This window comes from Carassius auratus, chromosome 34, assembly GCF_003368295.1.
Source record: "Carassius auratus strain Wakin chromosome 34, ASM336829v1, whole genome shotgun sequence".
Classification (NCBI taxonomy): Eukaryota; Metazoa; Chordata; class Actinopteri; order Cypriniformes; family Cyprinidae; genus Carassius; species Carassius auratus.
The window spans coordinates 13,565,331-13,587,458 of NC_039276.1; the positions used below are offsets into that span (position 1 = coordinate 13,565,331).

Here is a 22,128-nt window from a genome sequence, read left to right on the forward strand (position 1 = left end):
ATATTTTTGATAATAATACAATAAATAATAATAATAATAATAATAATTGAGGCCTCTCTGTGGGCTTAGTAAGCAGCTTTTCTTTACTTTAAGCATGGACTGTCAGCCTTTAAAAAAAGAAAAAAAAAAGTTGCCTTTTATTTTGGTATGAAATGTGCAATACATATCAGTATTATAGTACTGGACTATGTTTATTGTATCTTATTACCTGCTTTGGCTGCTTTAAAGCTCCACAAAATACCTTACTGCAATACTTGCGTGAGTGAATCTCACAAAGCCTGTTTGGATCATGTTTCACCCTGAATTTATATAACGAGGAGTCACATTTTCCTTGATACTTTAAGATAGAATGGCTATTATATAACCACCTATCATGTAACTTCAGAAGGTGGAAAAATATCCCAATTCACTGATCAAGCACCGAAATGACATTTTCAGTGAGATCTTAATAGAATGTGTGGCTCAGTTTATTGTGGATTGATTTATAAACCTCAATATGGTGACGCTTTAGATTACAGCTTGCAATCTACAGTTTAAGTAAACTGAATTTACACTTTCCTGCTTGGAACAATAGTGTACCTACAGTACCTCTGTGTACTAATAAGGGAACAATCTGCAAAATTTAAGGAATATGGAGGTTAAAACCTGGAAAATGACAAATTATACTATAAGTGTATTGAAACTCAGGGGTACCTATTCTAATGTTTTGTGGTATGTATGACCTACTAACTATTTTACGTTTGCAAGCAATTTCCACAGTTTATTCTTGACTTTCAGTGTTTATTACAGGCATTCAGTCTGTGTGTTTGGTGGCATGATAGTTTGGCCGTAGTGGTAGTTTATCCATCAGTGGTTAAAAAACATGAACAAAATAAACACAATCTCAAATTTGTTCTTAAACATAAGTTATTAAACTTCTCAAAAGCATTTTGGTTTAACTGTAAAAGCTGTTTAAGTGTGCAGTTAGCTTTTTTTTCTGAACTTTTCATGTAGGCCTACGTTTTTCATTTGAATTTTTCTAAGTTCCAGGTGTAATAAATGTTCACCTTTTTTTATCTGTTGCCCGTGTTCTTACTGTTGTCATATTGTGTGTGATTTTTTAAAACTAAATAATAATAAAAACATTTTGGGTTAATTTAAACAAACAATAAATTAATTAAATAAAACAGCCCGCCATGTTGGATTAGGAAAAAAATTAGCTTGTGTGTTAAACAACAATCGGTTTGGAGCAATTTGTTGTAGCTACTTACCCTGTAACTACATGGAACAAGGGGGGATCTAGTTGGACTTGTTTGATGACCACATGAAATCGGTTTATTTACTTATTTATTTTTGCTATAAAAAACATATCACTGTATATCCACTGAAATAGTAGTGTTGGATCATGTTGTATTATGTTGAATAATAAATAGCAGGATCTTGTTTCCCTAGATTTCGTTGTTCAACTAGTTTTGTTGTTCAGTAATCTCCATCATGTATCCTTTAAAAATAGAATATGTACCCTGCGGTTAAAAAATGCCTAGGCCTATAATATAATACTGTATTATTACAGAAACTGTATCTCATTGCCAAATCGCTCCCAAACAAAAATGCTGTTTTGCATAGTAAGTTATACATACCACGTCATATAAGAATAGGTAACACTTAATTTGAAAACACTTACGTTATGAATAATTTGTAATTTTCCAGGTTGTTTCCCCTTTTATTTCCCAAACTTTTCTTATTGTTCCCAGCTATAGGTCTACCCACGGAAGAAAAGGAAAGCTGTAAATACTTACGAGCTGTAATTTGTGTGCTGTAATCTAAACTGTTACCCAAAATATTAAGAATAAAACTACTAAAAGGACACGCTATAGTGTAGATAGTGGCACGCATGAGATCCTCTTTTTTTGAGTGAGTGTTTGTCTCCATCTAGTGGCTGATCTTAAGTACCGCACAAAGATGCGGTGGTGGCTTGTTTTTATTTATTTATTAGTTGTATATTATGGGTGCTGACATTCAGCGAAATCATGAATTATTGTAAAAAATATATATAAAAAATTGCTTGTTATATAATAATGTATTTTACATTATAAAATGTCTCTATAAAACGAAGGTCTCCATCTAGTGGCCTAACTGTGCTCTGCATTCACTATTAAATGTAATACTCTTATATTTTATTATTATTATTATTATTATTATTTAATATTAAATGATTAATTTATAACAGAATAATTAGTTTTTCTGTTAAATAATACAAAATATTGCCATTATTAAACAGATAATTAAATAATAGATTATTACCATTACGTTTTTTAGAGTTTTTTCATTTATTTATTTTTATTTGATAATAATAATAATAATTATTATTATTGCGGTTATCATTCTCATCATTTGGCCTCTCTCTCTCTCTCTCTCTCTCTCTCTCTCTCTCTATATATATATATAAATATATATAATTTATTTTTTTATTTTTTTTGTGGACAATTTAAAAAGGCTAAAAGGGGAGCGGGGCTTCAAACCACATGCATGAACTGAGCCAGATAGGGTTATGGTGAACCATATACAAAAAGGTATAAGTATTAAAGAAACATAATCATTACATTTTTACTTTACTATAGTTTTTAATGAGAACAATATACTTACAATAATATGCATTATGTCAGTCATATAGAAATCACGTCCTTCAACCTTCATATAGACAAATTATTTGGCCTTAAAACCAGGCCTAATTTAACCAATTTCCCCCAAAACAGGAGTCAGTCTCATCATCAATATTTATCTCTAAGTAGATGTCTCAGGCTGAAATTGTGCTGATCTCCTTTCATCTGTTCGTTTGAGCTCACAGCAGCCATCTTGATTGAAACTGTTGTGACAGGCCTCAGGAAGTGAAGAGTGTGTGATAGCAAAAGCCCCATGTATGCACTACTGCTTGCACATCTTGAGAGACGTAGCTTGAGTGCCCCATGTGACTTTTACACTTCCTCCAAACGATACTTTCTCTCTCTGTGACTGCTGAAACAAGTTTTGAGACATTTTTTTTTCTTTCTGGAAAACGACCAGGAACCAGGTACGAGTGTACACTTTCATCATTTTTATGGTAACAGCAATGGGTAATGACAGAATGTATGAAACTAACAGCGATGATACAACTAAAGAAATGTTTTCTGGATGGTAGCTGGTTACTGAAGGCTTACTGATGGTTGTCTATGTTTTCTCTGTACGTCTCTCGAAGTTATTTATTACCTCTTTATTGCATATTAGGTAAATGCTGCTTTAAAAAAAATAGCTCCGTAGAGGGTCAGATATTTTACATGTATATCTACATGTTTATGTATATACATTTAAATGCATGTATACGTCATTATATCATACAACAGTATTATTGTCCTTGATATATGACAATATGTCAGGTCGGAAGTTCAAGAAGATTTGTTTCTAAAACCTCTGATGAAAAGTCTGATTGTATGTGAACAAAATCTTTTCCCCCAACTTTCCCTGGCAAAATGACAGAACTGATAAGTCGAATGTTTAAAATATGAACATTTTCCTTAAATTATAACTTTGATTGAAAGTCCATTTTCTTATACAGAGGGGATTGCAGACTGTTACCCACTCTTAAAACCATTGTGAGAAAAGCTACTTTTCATGCATGGCTGAAAGTGGCACCGTTTCCGTTTGTTTTGAAGATTTATTTATTTCCTGTCATGCTAGCATATGCAGATTTCAGATTTCATGGTTTACCAACTACAGAATTTTATTTTCAATAAATATACAAATAGTCAGAGTCTTTGTATCGCCTCCGCTGGACAAATAATAATAATCAAATGAAAAGAAAAATAACCATATAATTGGACCAAAAAACTGTATAATTAGTCAGTAATTACTTAGAATATGCTTAATTTAATTTGTGATTTTATATATATATATATATATATATATATATATATATATATATATATATGTATATGAAGAGTTCAGATGCAAAAGCCTCTAAATGCCATCTGAAATTTGCATCTAAAATTAGGATTTTTATCAAGCTCCTATGCTTAGTTTGAGTCATTTTACTTGAATGCCTTTTTTTCAGGCTATTAAAGTGAATAACTGAACATAAATATAGGAGCCTGATAAAAATCCTAATTTTAGATGAAAATTTAAGATGGCATTTAGAGGCTTTTGCATCTGAACTCTTCATATATATATATATATATATATATATATATATATATATATATATATATATATATATATATATATATATATATATATATATATATATATATATATATATATATACACACACATGCTGTGGTATGCTAGTTCATCTTAAATTTAAAAAGAAAAACAATCTGAAAATGTCTAAAACCTGATAAATGAATGACTGTTAGTGTGAAATGCACTTTAGAGTTTTCCAAGAGTTGGTTGTTTATTTTGATGTAAACCGTTTGGCAATTGAAGGGAAATGATCAATGCATGAACCTTTTATTCAAGTTTAAGTATATATGCGCATCTTTTTATCCAAGTTTATTTGAGTTTATTCAAGTTTCAAACATATACTACTATCACAAGATGTGGTAGGCAGCTCATATGCTGTAAAAAAAAAAAAAAAAAAAAAGGCAAACTGAGTTTCTCCACTCTGCTTGATGGTGCAATCACACTGATGGTGAAACATTCACAAGAAACATTTGACACTAAAAGCTGCTTGCAGACAGCAAAATAAAAAAAATGTAGTATTTGGTTGTATACTGTACATATAAACATTTAATAAAAGCTGAAACTTAAAATTGTTACTGTAGCTTAGAAAATGAAGATTTTTCCGGAAGTGAATTCAGTCCATGTCTTGAAAAGATCTGTAGCATTTTGATATACTGAATAATTATAATGATTTTATCAGTGTAAATTCTCACAGCACAAACTAAAACAGAAACGTGCTGCAAATTCTCACAGCACAAACAAAATCAGAAACGCGCCGCGAATTCTCAACAAATCCAAATACAGAAATGTGCTGCAAATTCTCAACACAAATTAAAACAGTAACATGCTGAAAATTCTCACAACACAAAAACAGAAACACTCTACAAATACAGGAACGAGCTACAAATTCTCACAACACAAAAGACAAAAACAAAACAGAAACACACTGCAAGTTCTCACAACACAAACAAAAACAGCAACTCGCTGCAAATACAAGGGGCTCCAAATTCTCACAACACAAACAGCAAATATAGAAATGAGCTACAAATTCTCAAAACACAAAAATACGGAAACTTGCTGCATATTTTCACAACACAAACGAAAACATAAACTCGCTGAAAATTCTCAAAACACAAACTAAAACAGAAACATGCATCAAATTCTCACAGCACAAACAAAAACAGAAACGCGCTGCAAATACAGAAATGAGCTGCCAATTCTCACAACACACAAAAAAACGTCTCGGTTACGTACGTAACCCTCATTCCCTGATGGAGGGAATGGAGACGTTATGTCGAACAACATATGGGGTCCCACTTGGCAGGCCAATCATCTCTGAGTTTAAAGAGTAACTAAACCCTAAACCATTTTTTTTAGTTAATGATCTGTAAGAATGGGGCTTTATTAGTGCGGTTCATTGATTCGAGTAACTTTTTTGACATTTGAGTGTAAAGTGTTTTAATTCTACAATATATGGTGTAAAAACGTCTGAGTGCTGCCCTCTTCAGGTTGAACGGAGGCTACTGCAGTTGATTTTTCCTATTGGATTTTGCGGTGGCAATTAATGTAAGCAGTGGCAGGTGATGAAAGCAGTTTCCAGCTCACCACGCCCCTTGGTACAAGCTACCACGCCCTTGGCAGTATAAAACCATCTTGTTCCATCAAAATCACTGTAGTGAGTCAGGAGTTGGAATTGCGAGTATTGAAAACGACCAGGATAGACTATTATAGCATCTATTTAGCATAGCATTTATATAGTTATTTAGATTATTTTGTGTAGCCTATGTAGTTAATTAGCATACCGTAATTCCTCAAATAAAAAACGCGTCCGATTCGAGAACCGAGGAGCTGATGATACTGCGCGTGATTCACTGAGAAGCAGACTGACACAGAGCGCGTTTGAACCGAACTGATTCTTTTGGTGATTGATTCCGAACTGATTCTGTGCTAATGTTATGATCTCTGTCCTGGAACGCTATCCCTTTTAATTTAAAACGGGTTATTTAAAACAATCACTTATCAAACAGATGGAATTAGAAATAAAGACCTGCTTCAAATAAAAGCCTGTTACCTTCTGCAGTTCAGGTAAATAAAGGCCCCAGCTTTTATTTGAGGAATTGCGGTAGTTTAACTTGTAAGTGTAATGTTTGTATTGTTAGAAGCATAGTTAGGTAGTAGCATAGTATTGCATCAGTTAGGATAGCTTCAAGTTGGCATGGATTTTTCTGTATTTAGTACAGTGATCAGGATGGTACATATGTGTAGTGTTGATGGTTGCAACAGCACTGCTGGACTGCATAGTTTTCCAGCAGACTTTAAAATAAGACGCCAGTGGTTGCATGCACTTGACCTGGAAGATCGTGAGTTCCCGCCTAGAGCTGGAGTGTGCAAACTGCATTTTACGCGGGATTGCTTCTCCAATGCAATAGAGGTGGAAATGGGCTTCTCCACACAGCTCGCGCTGAAAAGCGACGTGGTGCAGGAGTTAAGACCGCAGTTTGAGCCAGCGGCTCGAATTGATATGGCTCAGGCCAGAGACACCTCGACATCCTCGACTTCAGGTGAAGGTGGGGGAGAAAAGTCCTCTACTTCAAATGAACGCTCTGTTGCAAAGCTACTTACGTCACTACAGTCACTCTCCATTTTAGCGACTCTGACAGCAGCTGTCAATTAATCTGTCACTGCGGGTCTCAGGTTCACACCCCACGCACTCAGCCCCACCCTCGGTTCTTCCCCTCTATCTCTGCTGTGCTCTGCCCACTTTCCAGCATTTTTCAAATATTGCCAGTGGGTGGCTCTGACAAGGGGTTTAGTTACCCTTTAAGAGGAAACGCCAATGGAAATTGGCTAGTGGATTTAACATACCTGAGCCAGGGTAGGCCAACCGAGGAATTCTACTGGGAGAAGAAAGGTGCTCGCATCCCTGTGTTAGTGGGAATGGCGCAGCAAGCATTTAGGTGTCGACAGCTCGACAGATGTCTGCCAGAGATGCCGTGCACCAGCGCATAGGAGAAGGTCACACTCCGTGTGGAATGGGCTCTAACCCCCAGGGGACATGGCTCGGCATGGGAATGGTACACCAAGGCAATGGCATCCCATATCCAGTGGGTTAACCTCTGCTTGGAGAAAGCCTTTCCCTTCTGCTGACCTCCAAAGCAGACCAGGAGCTGCTCAGAGCTTCTGAAGCTCTGGGTACGGTCCATCTATATGAGAAGCGCTCTTACGGGACACAGCAATGCCAAGGCTGGATCTGCCTCCTCCAGGGGCAGCATTTGCATGTTCACCACCTGGTTTAAGAAGGGAGTGGTGGGTACCTTGGGCACGTATCCCGGCCGGGGTCTCAGGACAACGTGAGAGTAGGCCAGCCCGAACACAAGGCACTCTTCACTTATCGAAAATGCTTGGAGGTCCCCGACCCTCATGATGGAAGTGAGCGCGACCAGGAGTGCTGTCTTGAGGGACAGGAACTTGAGCTTGACTGAATCCAGCTGCCCAAAGGGACTCCTATAAAGTCCTGCCAGAGCAATAGAGAGGTCCTAGGAGGGAATCAGGGATGTCCTAGGAGGATTTAACCTTCTGGGCTCCAACCTTTCTTGAAGGAAAGAAAGCATGACTCTAACCGGGCATCTCCGGGGGTCTTCTCGGTGAGAAGAACACCAGTTTGTGAACAGACTCCACTTCAGAGCATAGGCCTGCCTCGTAGAGGGGGCTCTAGCCTGAGTGATAGTGTCTACCACCGTTGGTGGCAGATCACTTAGGTCTGCCGCGTCTCGGCCAGAAGCCACACGTGGAGGTTCCAAAGATCTGGACTAGGGTGCCAAATGGTACCCAACCCCTGGGAGATGAGGTCCCTCCTCAGGGAGATGTGCCACGGAGGGGCTATCATGAGGAGCATGAGTTCTGAAAACCAGGTCTGGGTGGGCCAGTAAGGCGCAACCAACAGGACCAAAACTAGATGCACTGCCAGCAACTCCAGACAGTTGATGTGCCAAAGCAGTCGAGGTCCTGCCCAGGACCCTGAAGCTGCCTACCCGTTGCATGTTGTAAATAAATATAACACAACTAAATACAGAAACATGTTGCAAATTCTCACAACACAAACAAAAACAAAAATGTAACACAACCAAATACAGAAACGCATGCAAATACTCACAACACAAACAAAATCAGAAATTCTCAACACAACCAAATACAGCAACCCACTGCAAATTCTCACAAACACAAATAAAAACTGAAACACACTGCAAATTATCACAACACAACCGGATACAGAAACACGGTGCAAATATGAATAACCACAAAGTGATAAACATGACTGGGACATGTTTATAAACGTCTTCTCTGAAAGGTGAGGTTACTGTATATATATATATGAAGAGTTCAGATGCAAAAGCCTCTAAGTGCCATCTGAAATTTTCATCTAAAATTAGGATTTTTATCAGGCTCGTATATTTATGTTCAGTTATTTCACTTCAGTAGCCTGGAAAAGGACCTACACATTGCCATTAAAGTAAAATGTCTCAACCTAAATATAGGAGTTTGATAAAAATCCTAATTTTAGATGAAAATTTCAGATGCTAAGATGTTTTCTTAATTTGCAAGTGTTTTTTCTGTTTGCATGTGTTTTTACATTTGCAGCGCATTGAGCTCTCTCGGCCACTGTATAGACTTATATTTTGGTTTATTTTTTAAATATTAAAAAAGTTTTTTTACTTTTATGTATGTTCTAAACTTATATATTCATCTACCTAGAGAATGTATTTATGTAAAATTTACATATCGGCTTATGTGTTACATATATAGGACAATATATGGCATAATATTATAATATAATATAATGTGTGGGTATATCTCTGTAACTATAAGGTTTTCAGACAAAAGTTCAGTTACCAAAATGTGTGTTTTCTCTAGCTCCGGTTTTGAATGTTGGTTTTAAACTCCTAGTTCAAAATTAACTTGAATTAGGATCATTTATTTTCTGTGAATGATTTTCTCAAAGTTAAAATAAGCACAAAATCACACTGGAACACATTTAGAAAATAATGAAATATAAAATGAAGACAATAAAATAAAAATTGAAGTGTGTACCCAGATCAGGGATATTTGTCGTAAATGTCAGGTTGGATCAAGTTGTCATATTCTGTTATTTGTTGGTATATAAGTGTATTTTTATGCAGTTTATTAATTTAAATATTGGTTGGCTAAAACAATGATTTGATTATTATTCATTTGTTTGTGTGTGTGTGTGTGTGTGTGTGTGACTCACACATAGTTCATATTTCATATTTTGAGTCGATAGAAAATGACAAATGACAGATCTTATATTATTGCAATATTTATTTTTATTTTTATTTTTTCACAGCGATGCAGAAGCAGCCAGCAATGGTGCTTCCTGGAGCTGTTCAGATGAGGATCAAGAACTCTCAAAGCAGTACTGGAGAGAGACTCAGCCAGACAAAGTCTATGGTCCTACCAGACCCTGGCACACTACAGACGCCTGTGAGCATGAGCACAATCACACGGGTCCAGTACCAATTAAATGATTTTATGCCCCTACATTGATGCTAGAAATTGATGCTACATTAGGTAACTGCATTACATGCTGCACCTTATTTGCAGCTTCCTGTTGCAATGGCTGTTTTTAGAAACCAAGAAGCAGAACAGCAGAGGGCAGACCAGTACTACTGCACAGGGGCGCTTTGCTTTTACGGCTAGGAGTGTGAAGATGTAGCCAACATTAAACATTAAACATAAATTAGATCTGTTTTACTTGTTACTTTTGTCATAGTCTGGGTGTTCTTGTGATACTTTTAAAAAACAACTTTACACCAAATTTGTATCAGAATTATGATGGAATATGAAATATGTATGGAATGAAATTAAATATTATATTACAAATAAGTAGATCTTGCACAAACATGAGAGTAAAATGCTGAAAGCAAACCATAAACTGTAGGAGAAACCAAATAATCTGATCTGTAGTTTGTTAGAATGTTGTAAATTTCTCTAAAAACACATACAAAATAAGTAAATAAAATATATATTACAGAAAGTATATTCCAAAAGATTGTGTTTTTAATATTTTAAAAAAATATTTTTTGGGTGAGAGATACTACTTAGCAACACATGCTCTTTGTTTAGATCAACCGTCACCGGAGGAACCAGTCTCAGCATAATGTTGGTGTTTCTGATGGGCTGCAGGTATGATCTGTCGTACCTCCATTACCATCACATAAAATTGGGTTTTTAAATGTGAGAGTCAGATGAGCCTGCAGTGACAGATTTACACTCACAAAAATGTATTTTTTTAGAGCTACTGTAGTTTTTAAATTCCTGAAGACTTAATACTTTTGTGTTTGTGTACTGTATGCTTCATATCACGTTACAGACCATTTTACAAGGAGAATATTTGAACAAAGCCAAAATTGCTGAAGGAGGAAAGAAATTACGGTTAGTTTATCTATCTAGTAATCATTCAATCTATCAGTATTAATCTGTCTTTATGTCTGTCTGAGTTTTTAAAAAAAAATGATTTTCACAGAAAAAACTGGACTTCAACCTGGGTTGTTCTTTGCTCCAATCAACTATTGTTCTTTAAAGAGAGCAAACAAGAAGCCGTGGCAAATTTGGTGAGACCGCAACACATATTTGCACACACCCACAAACCAAGCAACTGCATCTGTATTTAAGTAAAAAAAATATAAAAAAACTCAACAGATAAATCCTACCTTTATAATACAAGAAATGGTTGCCCTTTATTTTACAGTACGTGTACTAACATGTACTTATAGTGTACTTACAGTGTATTAATCTAAGTTCTGGTAATACAAGGTAACTACATGGGGTAGGGTTAGGTTTAGGGGTAGGTTCAGGGTTAGTACCTAGTTACTACATAGTTATTGTAATTATTATAATAAGTACATAGTATGTACATGAGGAACAGGACTGTAAAATAAAGTGCTACCCAAGAAATAAATGTGTAAAATCATGAAACTGAAACATAAAATAAACAGCAGAATTGAATTACTAGCTACAGATGTGCATTAAGCAGCATAACTGTTAGCTACTGTTTGTCTCACTTCTTAAACACTGCTGAAAAATAAATATTTACCCTTCATGCACGGGACCATATTATTATTCTGCGGATTTGAGCAGCATGTGGCCGTGATAGAGACACGAGGTTCGGGTGAGAAGAGGTTTGCTACCTTCACAGGCTTGCCATGCTTGTAAATGCTATGTCAAGGCCATCGATGGGCTCAACTCATATTAGGTTCAACATCACTCATGGTCAAGTGGCCTTAAAGCCCTCGAGCCCTCCGCCATTTCTGAGGCCAATACACAGAGATTATCAGGATGAAGTTAAGTATTTTTGCCACCTCATTAAAACCGTAAGACTGTATGAAATGCCCCTTTACTGAATGGAGATATTTTATGTCAGCCTCCCAGACTGCAAAGCATTTAAATGTGAAAATCTCCTGACAAATGTGATCTATTATTATATAGTATTTGATTTATTAGGTGATATGTCTTGTATCAAAACATTGTGTTTGTCAATTGTTTATTATTTCACAGAGACACGTAAGCCTGGTGTTTCTGTTTAGTATCTTGGCAAACGTGTTCGTGTCATTGTGCTTTCTCCACAGAAACCAGGTGGTAAATCAGATGGTGTGGATCTGTGTGGGGCTGTAATCGAGTGGACAACAGAGAAATCCAGCCGAAAGAACGTGATTCAGGTAGGACAGTGGGACGGATTGAGCCAAAGTACATCCTTTCATCTGTCTATCATCCTTTAGAACAGGAAAAACTATGCAGAAACTAATAATTGCACTGGAGTCTTGTTATATGATGTAGATTGTCTGAATCTTGATAGTGAAGATTGCACAGAAGTGCTATCGGTCTCAATCTTGAGTCACATGGTCTCACCTCTATAACGTCGCGAGCATCCTGCTTCATCTCTAATAATATGTCTTTCCTTTTTTTAGCGAAGACTTTGTAAGATCATAGCTTAACCAAGTTTCTTGTTACATTTATGAGGTTTCAAGGGATTGAAAGGTTCTGGACTGTCGGAGCTGGTGTCATACAGTATATCTTAAAAGAGAAAATATGCTCGGTTTTTTATCTTCACACAATGACTGGATGGATTTTTCAGGATTCAGAGTTCTTTAACACCCAAAAGCATTTCTGTCCAGTCATTGTTGCCTTGAAGGCTTTTCATTAGGATTTATTTAAAGCGACATAATCTTTCGGCTGGTGTTTTGGGTGCTCCAAACACATACCAATAAATTGACAGCTGAGTTAGCTCACATAATGAGGCAGAGCGAGGATAAAAAGATGATTTCCGATCTCATCGCACACTTTTAATATCTTATCGCTGCCACTGTACTCACTGTCCAGTATTTTGCCCAGAAATCTTATTTTTTTATTTCCTTTTTTTTTTTTTTTCTACAGGAGAGATTAAAAAGGCATTAAACAGTAATCTTAAATAATCCCAAACTCTCACACAGAAAAAGTGCTTGTAATGACGGTACCCAGCCATTTCGTAGTCTGCCACCGCTGTCTGTCAACCTCAACCGGGATTAGAATATAGTGTGGAGGCCGGTTAATTCAGAAGCGTGGAGAGTTAGATTTGCAATCTGTGAGGCATTCAGCCAAGGTCTCGAAGATCTGCTCGGCTTAGGGCAAGACAAAACACTTGTGTCGGATGAGGGATAGTTGTGATTAAGGAAGTTCACGTTCTTTCATTGGAGGTTTTGATCAGTGTCTTAAGCATCTGGAGTTGACTTTCATTCCTTTTTGTGCTTTTGTCACTGCTGACATTAACCTTACATGATGGCACAGATCCTTATATCTCTACTAATACCAGGATTACAGCATTTATCAGTTGAAACTTTGCAGTTCTAAATCACAATCACAATGTTGGAGGTGCTGGATTTGGCATTTTTGCAAATTAACATATTTAAGATGGCCATTAATTTGGAAATTGTAGACATGTGTGCAAAAGGCTAAAATATAACTTTTGCTTACAGTGTACACTACCGTTCAAAAGTTTGGGGTCTGTAAGATTTTCTTTTTATGTTTTTAAGTCTCTAATGCTCAACAAGGCTTTGACATCATCACATATACAATAAAACAAGTATTTGTGAAATTTAATTGCAATTTATAATAGCTGTTTTTCTATTTTATTATATTTTAAAATGTAGTTTATTCCTGTGATGGGAAAGCTGAATTTTCAGCATCTATACTCCAGTCTTCAGTGTCACTTGATCCTTCAGAAATCATTCTAATATGCTGATTTTCTGATCAATATACATTTCTTATTATTATTATTGAAAACAATGTTTTTTTTTACAGGAATCTCTGATTATATATATATATATATATATATATATATATATATATATATATATATATATATATATAAACAGAAAGAAAAAGAATCATTATCAATGTCTTAACTGTTACCTTTGATCAATTTAATATATCCTTGCTGATTTTTTTTATTTTTTTATTTTTTATCCTACTGACCCCAAACTTTTGAATGGTAATATATCAGCGATCTTTCATTCTGTTGTAATGCGTGACAAAACACGTAAAATTTATGTCAAGTGGTTATTAAAAATCAAGATGCACTTATTCTTTTCTTGAACTAAGAATCTCCTTCACTAGAAATTCTCATCGCGCTGTTGTTCAGTGGTTTGACTCACACAGCCTTTCTGGTTCATTTAAAAGGGTTATGAACCCAGAGAGACATAAGCATTTATCACTTTCAAAGCTCCCACAAAACTAAATCTGTTTTCCTATGCACAGATGAAACTCTAGAGCTGCCGAGAACACCACATTTCTTTAAAAGAAAGTCCAATGAAACAACCGTTTCTAGCGTGTATGAACTAATACACATTTGTAAAAAAAATAAAAAAAAATATCAGACTTATCACAAACAAAATCATGGTAGATTTTTGTTATTTTTACATGTTTCTATTTAGCTTTCAATAATTTTTCATCTATTATATTATTTAAATTACCGATTTTTTTATTTTATTTTTTTTACGTTACTGCATTGGTTCCAAACTCGGATGGAAAGCAAAGGAATTAATTATTATTATTATTATTTTGTCCATACAAATAAAGTAAATGTGGTTCAATGTTGTTTCCATTGGATTAAAGCCTGTGTTTGTTTTTGGACCATTTACATTTTTTTAAACTTTGTTTAATTTTACTATTTTGTTTTCTGCAGCTAAAAGAAAGTCATGCAGATTTTGAACTGCATAAGGGAGGGAGTAAATGATGACAGAATTTTAGTTTTGATGTAAATTAATGCATTACATCTTACCTGTGAGAAATACAGAAATACAGATTATTTCCCTTGTTCTAAACCACCCATGGAAAAGTATTATCTTCGAAAACATTTATCCTGAAAACCAAAGAACTTTCCTGCACAGCCTATCAGTTTTCAATATAGCAGAAAAAAAAGGCAGACAGTGGAAATCCATGTCTCATTGTATCTACGTGTGCATCACCTGCGTGTAAAAAGAATATCAAATTCAGCAATCCTGTTACACAAAAGCGAGTGCACTAAGCCCTTACAACTGTCTCGTATTATTGACAATAGGTGCCTGGCATGAGTGTCGGAGAATCAAGAGGAAACATCTGAGACCGATTGAAATATCATATGCCGACATGTGGTGTCAAGCTGGAGAGACAGCAGAGCTAAAACTCAAACCGTTGCTCTGTCCTTTCACCTGTCGTTTTACATTTTCCCTTTGTGTGTATCACAAACTAGGACAATAAACTGTAAGTGGATAATATTATGGTTTTAAAGCATGCAGTGTAACTTTGAACACGAGTTCACATGACAGAGCAAAAATAAATGAACAAATAAATCCTTCCTCAAAAAGGAAGAATAAGCAGCAATTATGAATCAATTTGGGATGAGGTCAGTTGAGCTGATTGCAATGCCATATGCCATCTCCTGTCTTCTGTCCATGGAAGTGAAGATATTTTTGGCCAGGCTCTGTCAGATCTTGTGTCTCATGTAAGCGGCACCATTTGGGTGTGTTTTGCAGATTATGAGAGACTGACAGGTCTACAATGAGCAGTTGAGATCTGCCGCTTCAAATGGCTTGCCTTGAAGGCCCATACATATTGTGCTCTTGAATGGACACTTTACAGAATTGAGCTAATGAAGTGATGTATTGTCTGATTATAGCATGTTGTTTAGATTGTCACTCATTGTGGTACATGTAAACAGCCTTAACTTGCCGGTCACTGCAGTCGGACACTTAATGCTGGACAAAATATATTTAAATAAATATTACATAATATGTTAGGTCTTTTCCAATAATTTTGACAAAATTAATTGGAAATGTCACAATAAATGGTGCGCTAATTTTGATTGTGAAGTCAGTTCATTAAGTTTGTTTGAAGTTGTTTGAAATAGTTGAGTTATCATAGATTGTAGTTTTTTTATGTTATCTGAGACCAGGGTAAATCACAAGAAATAACATTTAAAAATAGCAACAAATAATTGATGCAGGCATGATACAGTTGCCAAGATACTTTTAATGTCCCCTTTAAGGTGAAATTTGTTTCAATAAAGAGCCACACCTGGTATTTTCGGAGTCCAGTAGTATTTAGACACTTAGATATGAAATATATTACGGTACCTCTAATTTTGCGCTCATGCAATCTTTTTCTTAAGACCACTTTGCAAGAGAGCCGAGGGAAAGGTATTTGCTTGCCCTCAAAGCTGCTTACTTTGTGTTGAGCATTCATTTCAGTATTCATAACAAAACAATATATTTTATATTCGCTAATAATCTTGGGGCGAAGGATTTGAGATTCAGACAGCAGATTACAAAGGAGATTAGAGCAGCAAAATAACACGCGATGTGCATTGATTGTCTCAGGACAAATAGTTCTTGCTCAGAAAAAAGAAAAAAAAGAAAAGAAAAAGAAATTCACATTGTTTTTTTTTTTTTTTTTTTTTTTTTTGTTTAAGAAACACTTGTTCAACCCAACCTACAAAACCACTGCTGGATGAAGCACAAAAGTCCTTGTGACATCTTCCCAGTGAAAACTAGCTCTGGTTGCTTCTGTATTATTTATCATTATTATGCTATTTCTAATTTTGACTTTCAGTTCAGCTGTTCATTTGTGGAAGTTTTTTTTTATTTGCCTGTTACAACTAACAGTTTTAATCAAATCGACTAATGGTTCAGTTCTTTACGGGAATTGCTGGCTCATTTAAAATTGCAATCGGGTAAATGTAGGTTCCAGAAACAGTATTTTCTGCTTGTGAAACATTTTACAAAGATTTTGTTTCTGTCATTGTTATTATTAATATTTTTAATTTGGCCTATGCAGTCTGAGCCATTGAATTAAAGATCGTGCACGAGAAAGCATCAGGGGAACCCAGTGCATCTTTCTGCATTTCCTCTGATTCTGCTTTTGTTTTCTCTGGGAAGCCAGTAGCTCTCTTAACCCAGACCCATCTCGGGAGTTGTGCAAAATTGGAGATAATTAACCTTCCTATCTAAAGCGCTTCAAAGTTGAGTTGTGTCTTTATGTAGCTTTCAAATTAATGTTTAATTTAACAGCAAAACACAAATGTGCAGTCACAAATGGCATTCTGGTCTTTGTACCGCTCTGCATAATTAAACATTAATGAAGAGTCAAAGTGAGAGCCCAGATATTCAAATTCCCTCCTCGTTAAACAGTGTGATTAAAAGAATAGTGCTTTTATGTTATACTCTTTCTTATTTACACTCGTGCAACACAAAACTTTCCACCAGTTCCTGTTTTCCAATCAGCTCCTCTGCCACTTTGCCATTTTCCTTACCAATAATATTCTCTCAAAACTTTTATTTGTATTTTTTTTTTTTTACATAATTGCAGAGAGATTGTGTAACAGGCTATCCAGGGCTATTTACACTGCAGTAAGAGACACTAAGGGTTAACCAGTCACCAATGTTACATACAGGACAGTAATAATATGTTAGAGAAATATTACACTGTAAAGGTCCCTTAAAGTCACTTCAACTTATATTCAATTAAAAAAGTCTGATGCATAAAGTAAATGGACACTGCATTTCCTTAAAAAAGAAGAACATACAGTATATTCAGCTATTTATATAGTACAAATTAAGTGAGAGTTAGGAGATATTAGGAGAAGAAAGAATATGCTTTTAGATGAAAATCATTAATCCCAGTACAGCAACAGGTAAACTGTGCAAGGTTATTATTTTTTTTTTAATTTATTTTTTTTGTGAAAGCTGTCAATAAGAGCATTAACTGTGCATATAAATATATGTGCACACTACTAATATTGGAATTACATCTGTGAGCTTAATTTCCATGGACATCACCACGTGTAGAGATGAAACAGAACATAAATGATTAGAGCTTGATTCTGGGGAGTTGTTGGTGAATATAGCAATGGGTAGTTGCAAAGATGATTTTAGTTTTTTTTTTTTTTTTCAGAAACAGACAGGACAAAACTCATGACTCATCAGTTAGCGCTTTCAGATAATCTTCATGAAATCAAACACCAATGTGACGTTTGGTTTTGAAACAGCTTGATTTGCATGATGAGCTATTTTGAAAGACATAAAACGTGTTTCAGTTTAACTTCATCGAACTTTGGTGTTGCATTTATTAAGGCTGGTTTAGCTTTGAAATACTATTTGAATTATTTGATACATTGCGTGCTGAGTTGTGAAACATTATCACTGCGCTGTCCTCTGAATCAAAGTCGAACGGCAGTACGTCCTACGGTTCATTTGATGTTCAATGTCTGAAAAGAATGAGAAAAAAGAATGTTGTCACATGCATAAAATATGTCGACTCTGCATAAAAAGGGGACTGATATCGCACAAGCGGCATGCATTGTACAACAGAAAACCCAAGAAGAGATATGAAACTGTCATTTGGAAGTTTTTGATGACCTGCAGCACAAATATCCTTCATTAAAGTTGATCTGTTTCACCCGTCCAAACCACCAATGAGGACTCCAACAAGTCCACCTCACTACAAACTATTACTGTCATGTCCGCAAGCACCCTCCAGGAAAGAAGGAGCTTCAGAACAAACATGCTCGCTCGGATGTTCGACTCTAAAGAATAGAGGGATTGCAAACACACTCTGACAAGAGTGGTGCCCCTAACCATTCCCTCTATATTCACTCCATCCCCAAAGAGACTGCTTGATTCCCCCTGCCACCCTCTCTCAAAGTCAGAAAAGTCTGTTTTAAATGGGCAAAAACTTTGGATGTCTATGTGGAGTGACTGTAATAGGGGAGGAGAAATATATTCTGTTATCCATCTTGGTATTTTTAGAAACTGACCACTCTAAAATGATTTTAGGTTTTAGAAATATGCAACGTCAGCTCTCTTTAAAATAACAAGTGTCTTTTCTGTGCAACAGTATTTGACAATTCTGACCTTAGTGTTGATGTTTGCTCGCATTTGTCTGGGAAAAGCGCTTATTCTATGCGACTGTGCCATGTGATGCTATGCCAGTCTCGAGAAATAATTTTGGTCAGGTATCAAGCTAGCTTGTCAAAAGGCTTCGTGCATCTGAGATTTCTCACTTCCAATTTTTTGTATTTTTATTTGTGTAACAGTATCCCAGAGATCTACCATCTTCACACAATGTTTATTATTGACTTTGCAATAGTATTTCTATATTATATATATATATATATATATATATATATATATATATATATATATATTGTAACATTATAAATATCTTTACTTTCTCTTTTGATCAATTTAATTCATCCTTGCTGAATAAAAGTATTACATTTATACATAAAACACTTCTTCAGTTAAAGTTGTAGGGACAAAGTATAAGAAGCAATAAAAGATCATACTATTTTGTTATATTCAGTTCTGGAGTCGTGATGTAGTACAGTTTATTAATACATAGGTCTGTTATTGGCATGGGACTGTTCACACAAAGCTTGCTAACTGTATTTTGTTTGAATGGCACTTTCTAAACTTTCATTTCAACCCTCTTTTACAAACAGATAACCACCCCAAATGGTCACGAGTTTCTGCTGCAGGCAGATCACTTTCCAACCATCTCTAAATGGCATGATGCCATCAAAAAAACGGTGGACAGTCTGGTAAGTTAATTGCTAAAACACAAAACAGCTTTTTATAAATTTGTACATTAATATGTACTCAATGGGGAATTGAATTATGAGTCTTACTTATGCTATATATGAAGACATTTTTTTTTTTTTTTTTTATATGACTGTATTAAGAATAGGTAAATAAATAGTTAAATACACCAATGCTTTAATAGCTAAAAATCGAACACTGGGATAAATGCTTCAAATGGCAATATTTATTTTGGATGTTATTTCTGCATCTAAGTGATGAATCTTTTATATGATGTTGTGGTGTAGTCAAGTGGAGCTGGAGGCCAGAGCTGTGGCAGAGCGGGCCTACACAGGTCCAACAGCATAGAATGCTTGTCCCGACCAACCTGTGAACCCGCCAAACCTAAACCAAAAGAGACCAAATCTGAAAACAGACGCTCCATCAGTGAGTAACGTGTGTGTGTGTGAAAGAGAGAGAGTGATAGTGTGGCCTGTGTGGTCCTGTGGCTCAGTGGAAGAGCATTGCGTTAGCAGCGCAAAAGGTTGTGGGTCCAGTTCCCAGGGAACACACATACTGGTAAAAAAAGTGCATTGTAAGTTACTTTGGATAGAAGCGTCTGCTAAATGCATAAATTAAAGTATAAAAATGATAACTGGCAATCAATACAGAGAGTTCAGAAACAGTGCTGCACCTCCCTTCACCACTGTTTAATATCTACATTGATCTGTTCATAGACTTTTTAGATCATGCTTTACCCTAAAATCAAAATAAAAAATAAAAGATAATATTTTATTTTGATTAGTTAAGGATCATTATGATTTTTTTTCATGACTGTGACATGTACAAATATATTTGTTTTGAAGTTCTGTTAATTTATATTTTTATGTTATATTTCAGAAATAAGAATCTAATGAGAATATTAGAAAAAAAAATCTGAATCTGTATAAATGTACTTAATTTGATATGAATCAATACTTTATGTTACTATATAATGTATATTGAAATGGTCCAAAAATTTACTTTATAAATAAAATCGGTCACACTTTATCGTAAGGTACAGTTATCACCATTAACTAACTATTAACTATGGCTTTTGCCTCAATAAACTCCTAATTACTGCTTATTAGTAGTGAGTAAGGTAGCTGTTATGTTTAGGTATGGGGAAGGATTAAGGGATATAGAAAATGATCAGGCAGAATATGTGCTTTATAAGTACTAATAAACAGCCAGTATGCTAGTAATATGCATGCTAACAAGCAACTAGTTAATTGTGAGAATTGGTCCTTAAACTAGTGTTACCATAAAATCTATGTATATATATATATATTAAGTTTAAAACATAATTTCTGTTGTTTTCTCTTTTGATATTGGGATTAAATGTGACCTGGACATATTTATATTACGATGCTTTGTAGTTTATTGTTTTCGTCTGTGCGGCTGTGGTCACATTCGGAACAGGAAGCCCAGCAGCACCTTGACCACATCCAGCTTGGTTACTGCCAGACAGCGTTACAGCGAGAACATTCGTGTCTGCAATAACACGATAACTGTAAAATACAGACACGTTAGAGCATCTCATTACATCATTCTGCTGTCTGTCAATCATTATTATAATTTACAAGCTACTTGACACTCTCCAAACGCTTCTGTCATTGGTAATTGGAGCATTTTCTGCCCCGAATAAGTATCAAAGAGAATTCATTTACTACTGTACTAAACTACTGGGCAGTAGCTCCCAGCTCTCACTCATCACATACTAATCACTGGACTTGTGAAGATGTTATATTGACACTAATATTGGCCAGAATCAATCAATAAATGCTGTGAAATGAGATCTTCTCATACACTGGAGAATATTTCAACAGAAATAGTGTTTCTAGTGTGCTTTTTAACAGTGTGGATAAAGGAAACCGTCTTATTTGCATGAGGAGGACTTGCACAAAGACAGCCTCAAAAGAATGTGGTGAGTGTTCAGTGTCAGCATTGTTCCTGTGTCTCTTCTGATCCCCCGCACAGTGTTCAAGCTGAATTACAGCGCCTCAGACAGCGCCGACAAGAATGGAGTTAAGAACAGACTGAAGAAGTTCATCTCCAGACGGCCCTCCATGAAAACGCTACAGGAGAAAGGCCTTATTAAAGGTGAAGTATGCTCCAAACAATACACTGGAAAAACAAATGCTGTTTTTTATAACAAAAACAAAAAAGGCAGTAGTGGTTTCTAGAATAATTATGTAAAAATACAGTCAAAATGTAAACAACTTTACAAATCTGTAAAAAAAATAATAATAAATATATATATATATATATATATATATATATATATATATATATATATATATATATATATATATATATATATATAGGAATGTTAAAATGTAAAAATTACAGTAATTTTTTTATACAATGTAATGCTCATCGCTGACTGTCAGATTAAAAAAAAATCTCATGTTCTTTACAACTTTGCCCAGTTGTAGCCCAGTTTATAGTCATAATTACATGCTACATAATTACACGCTACATATTACGTGATGACATATGAATGTGCAATCTTAGGACATTAGTTTATTTTGGCTCTGCAGGTTTCCATATTAAACACAACTGTGACCCAGTAAAAAAAAAAAAAAAAGGAAAGAAATATCTTTATACATTATACCAGTTCAACAAGCAATCCCTGACGCCAATTCTTAACGACTGTAACAAATGTATTCCATTCATGGCATACACCAAATATAACATTAAAGAGTATTTTAAGCATACTTGGAACCCTCGGATGAAGGTAATGATGTATAATTTCCTCTGGTGTCAAAAAAGACCCTTTAATGTAGTATCTGTGGGGGTAAATGGGAGA

At 35.3% G+C, this 22,128-nt stretch overlaps 1 protein-coding gene across 1 annotated transcript in view; it reads left to right on the plus strand.

Moving 5' to 3' along the window:
* The first annotated feature begins 2,909 nt into the window (after nt 1-2,909).
* The window catches only part of LOC113053249 (rho GTPase-activating protein 15-like), a 36,079-nt gene continuing 16,860 nt past the window's right edge, over nt 2,910-22,128 (plus strand). The window contains exons 1-9 of the mRNA XM_026218116.1: nt 2,910-3,049; nt 9,536-9,672; nt 10,315-10,374; nt 10,562-10,623; nt 10,715-10,802; nt 11,817-11,906; nt 19,202-19,300; nt 19,586-19,724; nt 21,297-21,419. Coding sequence (XP_026073901.1) covers nt 9,538-9,672; nt 10,315-10,374; nt 10,562-10,623; nt 10,715-10,802; nt 11,817-11,906; nt 19,202-19,300; nt 19,586-19,724; nt 21,297-21,419 — 796 coding nt within the window. The 5' untranslated portion in view covers nt 2,910-3,049; nt 9,536-9,537. The remainder of the gene's footprint in view (nt 3,050-9,535; nt 9,673-10,314; nt 10,375-10,561; nt 10,624-10,714; nt 10,803-11,816; nt 11,907-19,201; nt 19,301-19,585; nt 19,725-21,296; nt 21,420-22,128) is intronic.